Below are 15,738 nucleotides of genomic sequence, written 5' to 3' on the forward strand. Positions count from 1 at the left end.
ATTTCTTAAATTTGATTAAAAAAAAGAATTCCAAATGAATTAAATTTGGCTAAAAAATAAATTTAAAAAATTAAGAAAAGAAAAGAAATATTGCAAGTTTGTTCAATTTCTTTATTTGGGGGGAGGGTGGGAGGGAGGCGCACTCAACCTACAGAATTATATTTTTTGCTTCTCTAAGTATTAAAATGAGTCCCTGGTTTTCATGGAATAACTCGCATCCAATTATTTTGCCGAAGGCAAATATTTGATTTAAAAAAAAAGAAAAAAGAAGGACGACATTCGAAGTAAGGATTCCACATTCTTCTGATCTTTATATCTCCGCCAGGGTGGGGCAAAGTTTAGGAAGTGACTTCAGAAGGAAGGAAATGCTGTAACTAAAAAATCTTATCTATTAAGTTTCAGTCTCTGCAGAGTTGTATCTTGGGCAGGTTTGGTCTGTTTTGAAAGGAAGAGGTATGCATGGCTCTTATTCATCTTTATTTATTATGGCTAATTTCATGTTTGCAAATCTTAAATTTGTTATTGTGAAACTGTTACTACTAAATTTATATCTGCCTTTTTCTTGCTTCGCCAAAATATTCAATTGCACAAAGATATTGCACATTATTGAGAAACGCCACTTTTCGTACTTTCATTGCTTCAGATTCAGTCTTCTTTATTAGATTTAATCTATTTTCTCATGAGATAGTACAGATGCAATATCAGAACTTTTCCCCTATGCATGATCGGAAATTTCAAACTTTTAAACTCTCTCACTACTAAACCAGCCCAATCCGACTTGCACATTCTAGACTAATTGGTCCTTTTCAGGGCGGTTGCTATTTTGAACGAGGAGTGCAGAGTGTAAAACAAGATATCACCAAGAAAATCATTGCTTTACATCCTGTATCCCTCGTCTGTAAGAGAAGCAGACCCCAAACTAGTTCATTAGTATAGAAATTATATGATTGGATTATATTGGGTTAGCAATAAGATGGTTAAAAAACAAAAATTACTTTAAATCAGTCTGTCTGTGATACAGATAACTCACAAACCCTTTGAGCTAGACAGATGAAATTTGGCAAACAGGCATAAAATCAAATTTGTCGATTTCTCTTAAATTTCATATGACTCACATTTTATTAGAATATATATAATTCAGCTTCTGGTTTTTAAGTATGTTACATTCACAAATATTTAATATTGAATGTATAGCTATTAAAAACTTAATTTATAAATTTTGTTTTTATCGTTTATACAATTGAAAAATGCAAAATTAAAGAAAACTCGAATTTTAACAAAAAGGATTTTTTTTTTTTTCTATATCTGATTTCGAAATAATGTGCTTCAATGTTAAGCGTTTTGAGTTAAATGTTCATAAATTTAATGGCAACAAGAATAAAATGAATTATATTCAAGTCATTCATTGGGCTTGAATTGAAAAGAGAATATCAGATATCTCAATTGTGAATAACAGAAAATGTAGTTAGAAGTTAATGTAGCTAATGAATCAAAATAACAATAAATTTTTCAATTTCAAATAATTATTTGATTAAATGATTTGAGCAAAGAATAAAATAAGTCTTATTTCCTTTGTATTAGCGAAAAGTACTGATGAAAATTTTTAAAGAAATGTATTTAAAATCTTTTTCAGTTTTGAAAAAGAGTGCACTACAATTAAATTGGAACCAACTAGTAGTTATTATTATTATTATTTTAATTTTCAAATATTAGAAAAATTATTTTATGAAATTATCTTTTTGTAAAATATCGCAGACTGTGAAAATTTTCTTGCGTGAATACATAATTACAAGAATACACAAGGGCGATTGACAAACGACAATTGATGGTTTAAGAGAGGTTCACCTCATTCCCATGGTTCTCTATTGATTCACTGAGAAGCGAAAATAATAAAATAATAATAATAAAATAATACTAATAGTTCGCAAATCGGTCAACAGGCAAATTTGTAATATTTCTTTAGTTATCATGAAAATAAACCCAAAAAATTTAGCGTATTTTTTTATTAATAAAATTTTTTAAAAAAATGTCTTTATTATTAGTTGCATTTTTAAGTTCGCTTTAATCCATCCCGGGAAGGCATATTTATTTACAAGAGGGGTGGACAAGGCAAGTCCACTCACAACGCGGCACAAGAGCGAAAAAGGCAAGAAGAGAGCGAAATAAATATTCCCTGTTTTGTATAACATGAGATATTGATAGGGAAAATATTTTTCACAGTGCTAATATATTATTAAGATTCTGATAGGGATTTCTCACACATGTCGATTCTGATAAGGGAAACACAGGGATCTTTTAAAAAAGAATTTGTTTAGATCAGCAATTTTTATCCTTTCACTCATAGCGTGGGAACTGCTGACGAATGCATAGAAAAAGTGGAATAGGATCATAAAATAATAGAATTTTAATTTAGAAGGAAGATAATATGAGCTGAATTAGGATAAAACTAATTAATTTAGATTTAAATTAGAGTTTAAAATATCATTACATATATATATATGTGTGTGTGTGTGTGTGTGTGTGTGTGTGTGTGTGTGTGTGTGTGTGTGTGTGTGTGTGTGTGTGTGTGTGTGTGTGTGTGGGTGTGTGGGTGTGTGTGTGTGGGTGTGTGTGTGTGTGTGCGTGTGTGTGTGTGGGTGTGGGTGTATAAGTTTAAAATTATATTCTTAACTCGAAATTAGAAAAAAAGTCTTTAAATTTAAAAAATAAATCGAGATTGGATTGAAAAGTGAACGATGAAACTATCGAAACCAAATAGTCCTTATACAGAATGAAATCTACCAAATCCGTCCTGCCAAAACGGTGCTTCAAGCTCCAATGATATATTCCTATAAAATTTGTGAATTAAAATAAAAGTGTTAAATATAAGGCCCTAGAAATTTGTGAGTACTTTCAAGGTTGTTGGTTTTTTTTTTTCCTCTTTTTTTTTTTTTTTTTTTTTTTTTTTTTCTTCTCCTCTTCTCTTTTTCATTTGCGCATTTTAAAATGCCGAAATTCATTTTTTTTAATTATTATTGTTTTTTCTGCTCTCTTGTCAAAGTTATATTACAATTAAATATCGTTAACATCGAACTCATATTTATTATATTTTCCTTGAAAGAAAAGGTATGTTTTGTTCGAATAGATAACAAAAACATTACTTAAAATTATTATTATTATTATTATTTTTGGAAAAAAATTAATCAAGTGAAATATTTTTTTAAAAAAATACAGTTTTAATTGTTTCACGCACTGCATTGATTGTTTACATAATTTTTTCTTGGTTTCGGTGTGTGCTTTTTCATTTATATACGATTCCGTAAAGCATAAAATTTTGATATATTTTTAATATATAATTTTTTGTTATTATTAAATTTTATGCTCTTTTTTTAATTTATTTAATCATTTAAATATTGACCGAAAACAATGACATTTTGATATTTAAAATTGATTTTATTTTATATATTGTTGTTGAACTATGAAATAGTGGTGCTTTTTGATATTATATATTTATTCTAGAACTTTTCTCCTTTTTTATTTATAGGAAAAAGTTCCTGAAGTGTTTAAACCTGATTTCAATTACAAGGTGCTAGAATAATAATTTTGTAATAAATTATGCACGATGGAAGTAGACGAACATAAGTCAACAGAATCGGATAATTTACCGGATGAAGTGGAACTTTTTCCATATCAGGTAGCTGGTCACAAACATGGGAAAGGCAGGTTAGGATTAGGTAAATTTATTAATTAAAGTAATATTTTGTTTCTGCCTATATTGTAATAATATTTGTCATCCTGCTACCAGAATTAATTTGTCTTTTATCATGATATTTACAGTTTATCTTTAAGCAATTTTTGTGAAATTGCTTAAAAATAAATTCTTGAAATACTGTCTTTGACATTTACTGTCATTTTATTGACGCATCATTGCTTATTTTTATTTATCACAGAATTTATAAATTCTTGAAAATTCCATGGCATATTTTACAGATGAATTCATCGTTATCAATAACTAAATTAATTTTTTGCAACTTTGTGTATGCTATTTTGTGTTCTGTGAAATCTTTTAATATTTTATGATTTGGAAACAATAGTGATTAAAGTTAAGATTTATTTGGAAAATTAGAGAATCTTATAAAGTCATTCTTCATATATGTATATCTAATATGTCTTACTTACTTATATGTAATATAACTAAATTGTATGCATTAGCTGCTTAAGAATATAATGTTTAAAATATTAATATTTTATGACAATCTATATAAATTAATAAAAATAATCTTAGTTTTTCTACTTAAAATAAATTAGAGTAGTTTTTGCTTAGTGGAGATTCATCCAGTTTATTTAAATCTACTTCTGTGGAAATTCTTACTTAAAGTTCAAACAATAGGATGAATATTGGCCTGTATTTTGATGACACTTTTATTTTTTACTTTCATTTCATTAGATTTATGATCAGTTGATAAATATATAAGGTTGTTATTAAATCATTATATTTTTGATATTTGATTCTTTCTAATCATGTCAGCACATAAAATAGTTAAAAGGCCCTGTTGTATTTTATCATTTAAAATAAAAATTAAAATAAATATATCCTAGACATACTCACAGCAAGTTTTCTTTTTCCATTCTCTTCCTCACAGGCATCTATTATCCTTTACTTTGGCATATTTTATTATTAATATATACTCACAAGCACATTACAACCTTGCAATGCTTATTCAGTGTGACAAAAAAAAAAAAAAAAAAAAAAAAAAACTTTCATGCTCACATTGGAAGCCATCTTTGTGCTTTATTTCTTTATGTAGTGTACCTATCATTTACAAATAATAAATATCTACACCCACACACATGCACAAAAGAGAAAATGAGGTTGTTGTTTTTTTTTTTTTCAATTGTAAATAAGCATTTTTTGAAATGCAGAAAAATTGTAAATAATTTTTTTCTATTTCATATTGTAATTGGCAATATATATATATAGTACATATTTCTTTGGATATTCTACAGGAATAAATGTATGAATATTTATTTCTGTAGAAATCTTTCTATTGTTAGTTACAAATGCATTCCTAGAATGAACTTAAAGTATTGGTTTACCCTTTTTCCCCATGTCTTTATTCACAAATGGTCAAAAAACATGTTTTTATTGATTTGGATATATAAATTTTATTGATAAAGGCAATGATAATATTCTGTCTATCATGCTTTCTTTTGTGCAGTTTTCTTTTTTTAAATGTTAAAAAATTTGAATGAATAAATTTATTATATCATATTTTTTATATTAAATCAAAATAACGATTGTCTTAGAATAGCTACAATTATCCCTTTATTTTATATGAACTATTAGTTGTAAATGCTTTTTGTATGTTCTTTTTTATTTAAGGAATTTTGAAACATAAGAATGGACAAATATTGAAACCATTGTTTGAAGACAATGGCAGGGCAGAAAAAGAGTTGTCATTTTATGACAGTGTTTACAAAAATAGTAGTGCTGACCCACTTCTTGAAGAACTTAAATATTTTCTTCCTATTTTCTATGGCACAAAGAACATATATATTTCTGGCAAAGGTAACAAATAATTTTGTTTGATGTAGATATTTTTATATTTTGCAAATTTATTTGTATGTTTGTGTGACATTTTTTTTTCTAGTGTCTTTTTTTTTTTTTTTTTTTGCTTTCTACTATATATTTCCACAATATTAAATTTTTTTTAAATTTAAAATGAACTTATTATCAAGGGAAAAAAATGAAATGACATTCTTTTGATTATTATAATATATATATTTTTTTAAATCATGTTTTAAAGCATTATTGTTTTAGAATCTGCCATATGTTATTGACATGATTCTGTTGAAACAAGCATGCATAACAAAGATATGTTGTATTATATGTATATATACATGGCAATTTCCTGAATATATACATATAATCATGAAGGAAATGCAGTTTTTGAAAATAAGTCAGTTTATTTTGAAAGATAAAATACAGATTATAAAAAAAAAAAAAAAAAAAATGTACTTACTTATTCTTTTTCTCAAGGATAAAGATTGTGTAACAATACAATTAAGCAAACTAAAGTACATGCAACTTTTAAAATTAAATAAACATAACTCTGCAAATAAATGGCCAAGGGAAAAAAAAGCTTTTTAAATTTAACTTCAATTTACATAGGAGGGATATTATGTACTAGGGAGAAGTGAAAAGACATTCATTGTATCAGTCTACATTTTGACACAAATGTAAAAGAGAGAAAAATTTGTCCTCTCAGTGATTTTATTATGAGATACTGATAGAGATTTCTTTGCCACATGTGACTTAAGCTAGAGAATCGCGGGTATCTTTTTAAAAGATGTGCAGGTATTAAGGATTTTTATCTCTTTGTTCATGGCATGGGAACAATGGAGTAAGCAATTTTATCAAATGCATGATAGAAATAATCAAATAAAAAAAAGTATAAATTCGATCAGGAAATGACAGATCCTTTTAGAATGAAGTTAAAATGAGTTAATTTAAGATAAAAATTAGAAAATTAATTAGATTTTAAATTAAATTATTTCATTACACACACGTTTGTTTGTTGTTGTTGTTAAAATTGTTTTAAGACAAAAATTATCCAATTTTCACTATTCTTTTTTAAACTTTCCTACTAATGAAACTTCCAATTTGTTTTAATTCTTTTATCTGTTCTTTTTACAGTATTAATTGTTTTCTATTTCTAGCAGTATATCTATAATTTCTTGATGGCTCACTTTTTGATAAATTGCAATTATTATTTCAAGCTGTATTGATATCTTGAATCTTTTGATGGAATTAAAATATATCAACAGTGTAAGTAAGATTAAGCTAATTTAATTTTAATGTGATGTTCTCAATGGCAAGCTTTGCACTGAAGTATAGTATGTTTTTAAGTATGAATGTTGATTATGGATACAATGTTACTATGCTCTGATACTAAAGCCTCAATTTTGTGATTGGAGATTGCATAATCTGATCTGCCATTTCTACAGATCTATGTTGGTCATGTACATATTAGCTATTTCACTACAGGTAAAGCTTTACATGTCTGAAATCCAAAATCCATTTAGAAAGAGAGAGAAAAAGAAAGAAAGAAAAAAAAAAAACCATTGTTTTAAACATGTAAAATTTCTGTAGTATATCAGTTTATTTATTGGTGGCCACCATACTTAATAATGAGTTTAAGATATATATATGAGTTTTCTATTTATAATCATTAGAATGCAATACAGATTTGCTGAATTACTTACTTATTATAGTTGGAGTTAAATGATTAAATTGTATCAACAAAAGTCAACAACCTTATGGTAGTACAGCCTTGAAAATTTGGAGCTTTTGGCTCAGAAAATAGCTTATCCTTGGAATATGATTCAAAACATAAAATTTTCAGAAGTGCCAATACTGAAATAGTTTTAATTAAGCTTTAAAATGTATCCTTAATTGATAAATCGCATCTTTCTGATTGATGAACATTAAAAAAAAATCTTTTCAGAACTTTGCCCCAAGTACTTTAAGTATGTAAGTTAAAAAATAAAATTATTTTCTTAGCATTTATTTATTTAAGAAAAAAGTAAACAAATAGAAAAATTACTTTTTAATATATCTTGATAAGTACATAACTCTTATAGTACAGCATACATTTTTTATACTGTACATCTGTTTATTTAATATTCCAAGCACATTATTTGTTGCATATCCATTTTATTTTAATTTGTTTTATTCGATCAACTAATTTTTATCTTTAGATATCAAATACTTATGTTTAGAAGATGCTTGTGGGGCTTTCCAGAATCCTTCACTACTTGATTTGAAGATTGGACGCATAACTTATGATGAAGGAGCCAGTAAAGAAAAGATTGGGGAACAGAAAGCAAAGTTCCTACATGGAGAAGCAAGTGGAGTTCGAATTGTTGGCATGAAGGTGTAAATAATTGCTACTCTTCCCTTTGAATAACCAATTATTTTGATTGAACTATCAACTTCAGCAGTAAAAACTCATTACTGAATGAACTTTTAATGTAGATAAACTATATATATACATAAAACTCTGGGATATGGAAAAACTTGTTATCAGTTACAGCACATTCATTTGGGCTGTAGAGCTGAAGCACATCCTGAAATTATTTTTAGAAGTTGCATTTTTGTTTTTGAATTGGATGTCCTTACTTTTCCACTCTGAGAATTCGATGCTCTTCAGTTACTTTATCACTGTGAGAGTATCAACAGAAACAAACAAACAAAAAAAACATTAAAAATGTTAAAATAAACAAATCAAAAAGCAAGAGAAATGCTGGTAGAGGTTCCTTTTTTTCCATCCTGTGAAAACCCACTGCATATACAGTTGATTGTTTGACTTGAAGATCAATGCAACCTCCTCTCCTATTGAATTTAAAGCTGTGAAAGCTGGTGAAGTGAGGCCAACTGATCTCTTTTTTTTTTTTTAACTTCCAAAGTTTGTCATTGCTCTCCGTCTCTCTCTCTCTCTCTCTCTCTCTCTTTTTTTTTTTCTTTAGTTGTTTATGAGTTTTTGTTGCCTCAATAAATGCACATCTGGTTTATTGAATATTCATTTTTCTTTTGTTAGAGGTTGTTTCTCTAAAATTTTATTCAAGGGTTTGAAATATTGAGTGAACACTTTTATGATAGATAATTTATTATCAATTATTTCATGTAAAAAGGATGATTAATTATTGTATTAATTGAGCATTATCAAGCTGATTAGGCGAAGATGGATGTATATGAGAGAGAGACTCTGGCAATTTTATCTACTGAATTAACACTTCAATATTCTCATAATTTTTGTTTGACTAAATTACCTGAAATTTATATTGTTGTACTTGAAATGCAATAAATTTCTCAAATGGCTTTGAAATTAAAAATGTATGCTACTTATAAATAAAGTAGCTTTTTTTTTTATTTTAAAAAAATTGTAACTTTCTGATAAATTTTTTTAGCATTACTGCTATGTGAGTGGCTTAATAATCTGCTACTGCATTTTATCCAAAGAATTAAAAACAAATCTTGCTTGCAAGTGAGAAGGCAAAAATAGATTCTATTTATTCTGAGATATATGAAAATTTCTTCTATTTTCCACTATCTCAATCCCTTTTAATTTTATAAGAATTGGTGAAGGTGAAAGAGAATGCTAGAAATGAAAGTTCTACAAGTTTTCACAAGCATAGATCAAAGTCATGGGTTGGAAATCATTTTTCTGCCCATAACTTGTTAGCAGTTACTGCTATGAAATGTTTTAATAAACAAAATTTTATTATGATAATGCAATAATTTGCCTAGTATAAATGATGTTTTTATTTTTAATCATAATTGAGTTTGGGGAAACTAAAAACGTCATTCATCACATCATTTTGTCTTCCCCTACTCTATTTACAGTAACAGTTATATTTTTTTCTGGCTTTACCTATAAAATTTTGTTAATATGTTTGAGGCAATCAGGCTATTTGGTTCCAATATGAATTTGGGTCAATATGTGTTTTGGTTATGAAGTTCCACCATATTTTTAATATTTGATCATCATTTTGAAAGTCTACCAGCTTGTGAAATCTAATCGTTTTAAAGGGCATCCTAGTAGTTCTACAGAAAAAGATATTTCTAAAATATATCCTTACATTAGCATATATAAAATGCTTAAAGACATAATTTAGCTCACTTTATTTATGTTCTTAGTTTTAAAAATAATCTGAATTACAGACTTAAAATCCTCAAAAGGCAAAAATTACCTAAAGTTCTGTTATTGTGATCATAATGTCATCCATTAGAAATATATTTGGAAAAAATAATAATACGTGCCGAATTCAAAATCACTAGAAAATAAAATCGGGTCTTCATTTTCTAGCAAATGCTTATTTGTCAAGTTCTTCATTGTACTGCTTTAAAATTTTTCCCCCCTTCTGTTTATGCTAATGCATTTTCCCATATTCAACTGCCATTTACCCAAAACAACATTGTGTTTGCATGTGGTAATAAATAATGAAAGCTTTATATTTTAAGACTTTTATCATTTTATCTACAAATTTGTGCAAATTAAATACTTTTGAAGATAAGTTCTTTCTTCCTTTATTAAAAATAAGTGAAGAATGAAATATTTAACTACATATAATACTAAAACATTTTCATTTTTCAGTGATCATCTTTAGATTGTTTCTAATGCCAAAAAATATATATTAGAGGGATTTTCTTCTTTTTCTATTGCATAGTTTCAAATTCCAATTCCTTTTCATGTGTTTATATAATTGTTTGTTTATTAAAATCTATAAGAATATTAAAGTGATTCTTTACTATTCTTTATGCATTGTTTAGTGTTGTTTTAAATAACAAGTTTCAGTTGCAGTGAGTATATCGATTCATTTGTAATAGGAATCAATTGAATCCTATCTTACATATGCAATTTCTGTTTACTTTATTTTTTTGTTCTATATATAGATGTGTGTGTGTGTGTGTGTGTGTGTGTGTGTGTGTGTGTGTGTGTGTGTGTGTGTGTGTGTGCGTGCGTGCGTGTGCGTGTGTGCGTGCGCGTGCGTGTGCGTGTGTGTGTGTGTGTGAGTGAGTGAGTGATTGAGTGAGTGAGAAATTTTTATTAAACTACTAATCCATTGTGTGTTTACTTTATTTTTTTGTTCTATATATAGATATGCATGTGTGTGTGTGTGTGGCACCATTTTGAAATCCTGGCTTAAATTAAGAACATTAAATAGTAATCTAAACTGCATAATTTTCACAGAATATGCAAATACAATTTTTATTTAGTTATTTTTTTTAATTCAATGCAGTTTCAGTACACAACAAATGATGTTTTTTTGTAAAAATATTTATTACTCTTAGTAAATATTGAATCTGCAGACTTTTGTTCTTTTCTAAAGAATTTTGTTTTTTAATCTGCCTGATTGAGGGACTTGATACTAGAAAAAAGGGCTGCTTTTTCTAGCTCTGAGGATTGTAAGTTTTGTATATGTCCATCTACAAAAGTAAATTTTTATAAAAAAAATTCTTAAATAAATTAGAAATGAAGAGGATTTGGTTTTATTTTATTATTCAACATTCTACTATAGTAATACTTTTTTCCTTATGTTCAATTGTTTATATTTTTATAAACTTTTATTTAACTTTATTGATTTCCTTTTTATAAAGGTGTTTTAAAGAATTTTGATATCAATTTGTCACTCACCACTTCTATGCTAAAGTTTGAAATTGTTTCCAATATGAATTGTTGATAACGATACTTTATTTTAATGGTTTCAAAATTTAGCTATCAATTAAACTGTTAATGTAATTAAATTTTTTAATAGATATAATTCGATATGAATCTATGCCTCCATATAATAGTACATTTCAAGATATCAAATACTTAAAATAATAAATTGACTGAAAATTGGAAATAAAAAAACATTTACTTCTTAATATATTGCAATTTTCAAAACTGTTCATTATGAAATTTATTTTTTATATAAAACAAGTATTTCATTTAGGTATATGATGAAGAGACACAGATTTATTTTACTCCAGATAAAATGATTTTTAGACAGTTGACACCTGATGGCGTAGCATCTTGTAAGATTTTGTATTTTCTTTTAATATTCCTAATCTTCTATATTGTAGAAAACATTGCATTATAACAGTGTATGAATTTAATGCATTTATTTGAACTGTACTGTATATAATGCTGATAATTATTTGTGTAATATTTTAGTAAAAATGATATTTATTTGAAAGATAATTAAAAATGTAATTAATATATTTGATTCAAAAGCTGAAAAAAAAAAGAAATTCATTTTGTCTTTGGCAAATTAATTTGCTTTATTAAGAATAGTGTGCTAAACTTTGAGAGTACAGCCCCCTCCCAATTCAATTTTCAATTTTTTTCAGGTAGGATTACATGTGAAATAATGCATGATTTGTGTTTGTATATGTGTGGGGGTTATTTTAAATGGTTAAAATACTATGCCTACTTCCTTATTTGAAATACATTTTCTGTGCTTTTTTAAAGTAATTTCTCTTTCATTTTTCTTTCTCCCCTTCTGGGATTGGAAAAGATTCACTTTTTAAAAAGTACTTTTAAATCCAAAAACCTTTGAGCTGTTTTTAACTTAATGGATATGGAAGAATCTATAGCAGCTATTCGATTTGTAAAATTTGCATTGAGTACAAAGTTTTCACATATAAAATCTCATTTAACTATTTACTTGGAGCTATGATTTCATTGTTTTAGATAACTTACAACTGAAAAAGGAACTGACAACTTTGAACTATAAAACTGTTTTATAATATACTAAAAACTTTAATTGTTTTTTATAATGAGATGTAGGAAATTTTGCATATAAAAGTTTTATCACTTATGTAACTTATTTCAAAATTATAACTTCATTTATGTTTTTCAGCCTTGAAATTGTATTTCACTAAAGACAGATTTATAAATAGTTTGCTTCTTTGTGGATTCATTCACAAGTTATCTCAACTGAAAAGTTGGTTTTCAAGACAAAGAAAATTCAAATTCATCGGAAGTTCTATATTATTTGTGTATGAAGGAACATTATCATTCTGGAAGGAATGGATTAAAAATATGTACATTTCTGATGATCAAAATGCTTCTAGAGAATGTAAAAAAAATTTCAATGATTGTTCTATATTAAAGCCAGGAATAAATGGCACATGTACTTTATGTGGACTAGATAAATATGTATGTACTGAAGTACTGACAAAATGCAATTTATTTCGTATAGTAATGATTGATTTTGCTCATGTTTCTTGTTCTGAAAAGGAAGATACAAATTACCTATTTGGTTTACATAATCTTATTAACTATTTTAAAAATTTATTAGATGTACAAACAACAGATTCTTAATTTAATGTAAATTATGTTTCTCTTCATTGTTTTAAAATTGAGTGGTTTGAATTAATATATTTCTCTTTATAGTCCTATTCAGAGAGACAGAAATAACTGTCATTAAAATATCAAATTTTGGTGATCTTATTTCAGATACCAGAGAAATAAATGATGACAAAAATATTTGCAGAAAAATTAGAATAAAATTATCTATTTTTTTAATTTTTAAAACAATATCATAATTACTACTAATAATAATAAGTATATAGCATGGGAACTAGGTAAATATTTAGGGGTTTTTAGAAAATTAACCTCATCACTAAAACTAGCTAGAAAGATATATTATTCTTTTTAGACACATAATCATTCTTGATTTTAAGCGATTCTTTACTTTTGGAATAAGGACGTAGTTCAGTATTTATATACATTTTATTTGATGTAACTTGTTTGTGTACATTACAAATATTTTACAATTAATTTAAAATTACTTAATTCAAGCTTCCCTTTATACAAAATCGTAACACTTGGACTAAAAGATTTTATTAATGCATTTAATTTTTAGTCCCGAGAAGCAACAAAATAGCATAGTCAATGTGGCTATTTAATTGTAACATCTTTTGTCATAGTTCCCAATTTCATGGATTCCTGGCATATTACCAACCTATAGATATATGCTACACAATCTTTATTTTCTATGCTATAAATAAAAGGATATTTGAATATTGTTAGGTATTCATAACTGCTTGATATCATGAATATGATAGATCAAGGCATTTTATGGTCCTAAGTAGTAGTACATGTTATGGTTCTGCTGTTTTAATATACTTATCAATTTAGTTTCACATTTCAGCACATTATTAATTTAATCAACAAGTTATGATTTATTTTAGATTATTTGACAAAGTATTAATATTATCCTAACATTTTACAGAATTTATATTTTTTTAAAGTTTCTTTGTCAGCTTGGTTGACAGCATCTTATTCAATGAATTGTGCCAGTACAGCATCTCCCTTCTTGGAAATCTACCATTGATTGTAGCTAAATTAAATTAACACTTCAGGTGCTCAAAATCAATATGACTGAATGGAATGTGTCACAGTAGTTGATTTGATAGAAAGATATTGGAAGCAAATTCTAATGAAAAGTTATTTAACTATTTTTATCTTTCATCTTTAAAACTGTTTCTCTAATTCACCTCCTCATATTCTAAATATATACTACCAGCGTTTTCCATCTCTCCTTTTGAGCTCTAAATATGTATAATGTAATTCTAATCACTCAGTATTTATATAAGATATAGTTTATCTGTGATCTTCCATGATTCATATTTCATCTTTAAATTATTCATATACATTTAATTGTCTGTGAAATGAGAAAAAATGTTTAGCAATTTTTTTTTTATGGTTATTTTATAAATTTGAATGTGGTGCTCTGTTTCATTCAAACCTTGTTGTCCATCAGTACTTGTTATTTATAGCATCTGTATAAATTTATATTGATTATTAAAGATTGAAGTAATTATTTAAAAATACTTTGTTGGCTTTTCATTTTTTCATGAAAAATTAATATTTTCAAAAACTAAAGTGTATGAATTGTACTGTTTAAAAATATGCAGATTAGATCCAATTTTTAAAATCTAAATTTTAAAACATAATTTCAATTACACTGAAATAATCATTCAGCAACTGATTTAAAATAAAAACTAACTGTATATTGTACTGAATATTCCATATGCAGTAAATATTTGCCATAAAATTCTCCTTGGATATATTGCAAATTTAGCCATTCCAAATTTAAAGAAAATGTTAGGTTGGTACAAGAATTATACAAAGAGGATTTTTTACATGTATCAATATTTTATCAGTTTCTGTCTATAATATTAAATTTAAATATGAACTGACAGTTTCTTAAACGAGCTGTGTGTTTAGCATACTGATACTACTAACTTAGTCATTACAACCAACTCTGATGAACTACATTTTATCATAACAAATACAGCTTTAAATTATATTCCACAATAAACATAGAGCATTCTGACTGGTTAACTAAGCATGCAAAGTGGGAAGTTAAAGTTCAGGCAAAAGTTTTATTTTGAAATATCTCTCAAAATGGAGGGTGGCAGTGAATAGGTGATCACAGATAATATGCCTAGATTGGATTGGAATGTAGGTTTTAATGGCAAAGAGCCAGAAACTGCTATGCTGTGCCAAATATATGGTTAATAAGAGCAGAGGGGGAGGGGGATGTATAAAAAATTCAAAGAGCTTTCAATAAAACAGAAGTTGCAAAAAATTCAATGATAAAATTGTAAAATAAATACAGTATAATATGTCTAGTATATCATTAATATCTTTGATATGTCAAAAACAATGCTGTATATATATGCACTGATAACTATTAAGTATTTGTATAGCATGCACATATCCAACACTGATTATTATCAGGCTTATTCTATGTAAATATTCACTTTTGGTTATAATAAAACTTTTCAAATACTAAGTCCTGTTCTTATTCATATTTACTGAATTTTTAACACTGGTCATTTCTTTATAAAAATTTATATTATTCTCCATATTATTTTAATAATGAATAAGAGAATCAGATTTTCAAGCATTTTACATTGCAAAAGAATAAATTTATTGGTATGTTATATTTATATACTTTTTAAAATAAATTTTATATCTAATTTCATTGTAGAAATCATTTATTGTATGAATGCATAAACTTTAAAAATAGCAAAATAAAATACTGGTTTAGTTTTCTCAAAATTTCTTTTAATGTTCAATGACGAATAATTACATTAGTAATGATTAGCTTGAGAATTAAAACATTAATATTTAGGTTCTGAAATAATTCATATTCTTGACAAAATATATAAAATCTTTCTCATTATATATTGGACAG

The 15,738-nt window shown here is 26.5% G+C and overlaps 1 protein-coding gene across 4 annotated transcripts; it reads left to right on the top strand.

Moving 5' to 3' along the window:
• Positions 1 to 401: 401 nt before the first annotated feature.
• LOC129988173 (inositol polyphosphate multikinase-like) lies at positions 402 to 14,286 on the top strand. 4 transcript variants are annotated; one of them, XM_056096325.1, is made up of 6 exons: positions 402 to 453; positions 3,524 to 3,713; positions 5,363 to 5,548; positions 7,741 to 7,916; positions 11,479 to 11,560; positions 12,388 to 14,286. In XM_056096325.1, the coding sequence occupies exons 2-6, from the start codon at positions 3,602 to 3,604 to the stop codon at positions 12,849 to 12,851; spliced, it is 1,020 nt and encodes a 339-aa protein (XP_055952300.1). In that variant the 5' UTR covers positions 402 to 453; positions 3,524 to 3,601; the 3' UTR covers positions 12,852 to 14,286. The 4 variants fall into 4 exon arrangements, with proteins under 4 accessions (XP_055952300.1, XP_055952302.1, XP_055952301.1 ...); XM_056096327.1 differs by lacking the exon at positions 402 to 453 and adding an exon at positions 3,226 to 3,268; XM_056096326.1 differs by lacking the exon at positions 402 to 453 and adding an exon at positions 3,243 to 3,298.
• The last annotated feature ends 1,452 nt before the right edge of the window (positions 14,287 to 15,738 follow it).

Source organism: Argiope bruennichi, chromosome 10 (genome assembly GCF_947563725.1).
Source record: "Argiope bruennichi chromosome 10, qqArgBrue1.1, whole genome shotgun sequence".
NCBI lineage: Eukaryota > Metazoa > Arthropoda > Arachnida > Araneae > Araneidae > Argiope > Argiope bruennichi.

Coding starts and splice junctions, on each gene's coding strand:
- LOC129988173 (XM_056096325.1), top strand. CDS start 3,602: ATGGAAGTAGACGAACATAAGTCAACAGAATCGGATAATTTACCGGAT. Junction 5,549..7,740: donor CATATATATTTCTGGCAAAG/GTAACAAATAAT, acceptor TTTTATCTTTAG/ATATCAAATACTTATGTTTA. Junction 11,561..12,387: donor ACCTGATGGCGTAGCATCTT/GTAAGATTTTGT, acceptor TATGTTTTTCAG/CCTTGAAATTGTATTTCACT.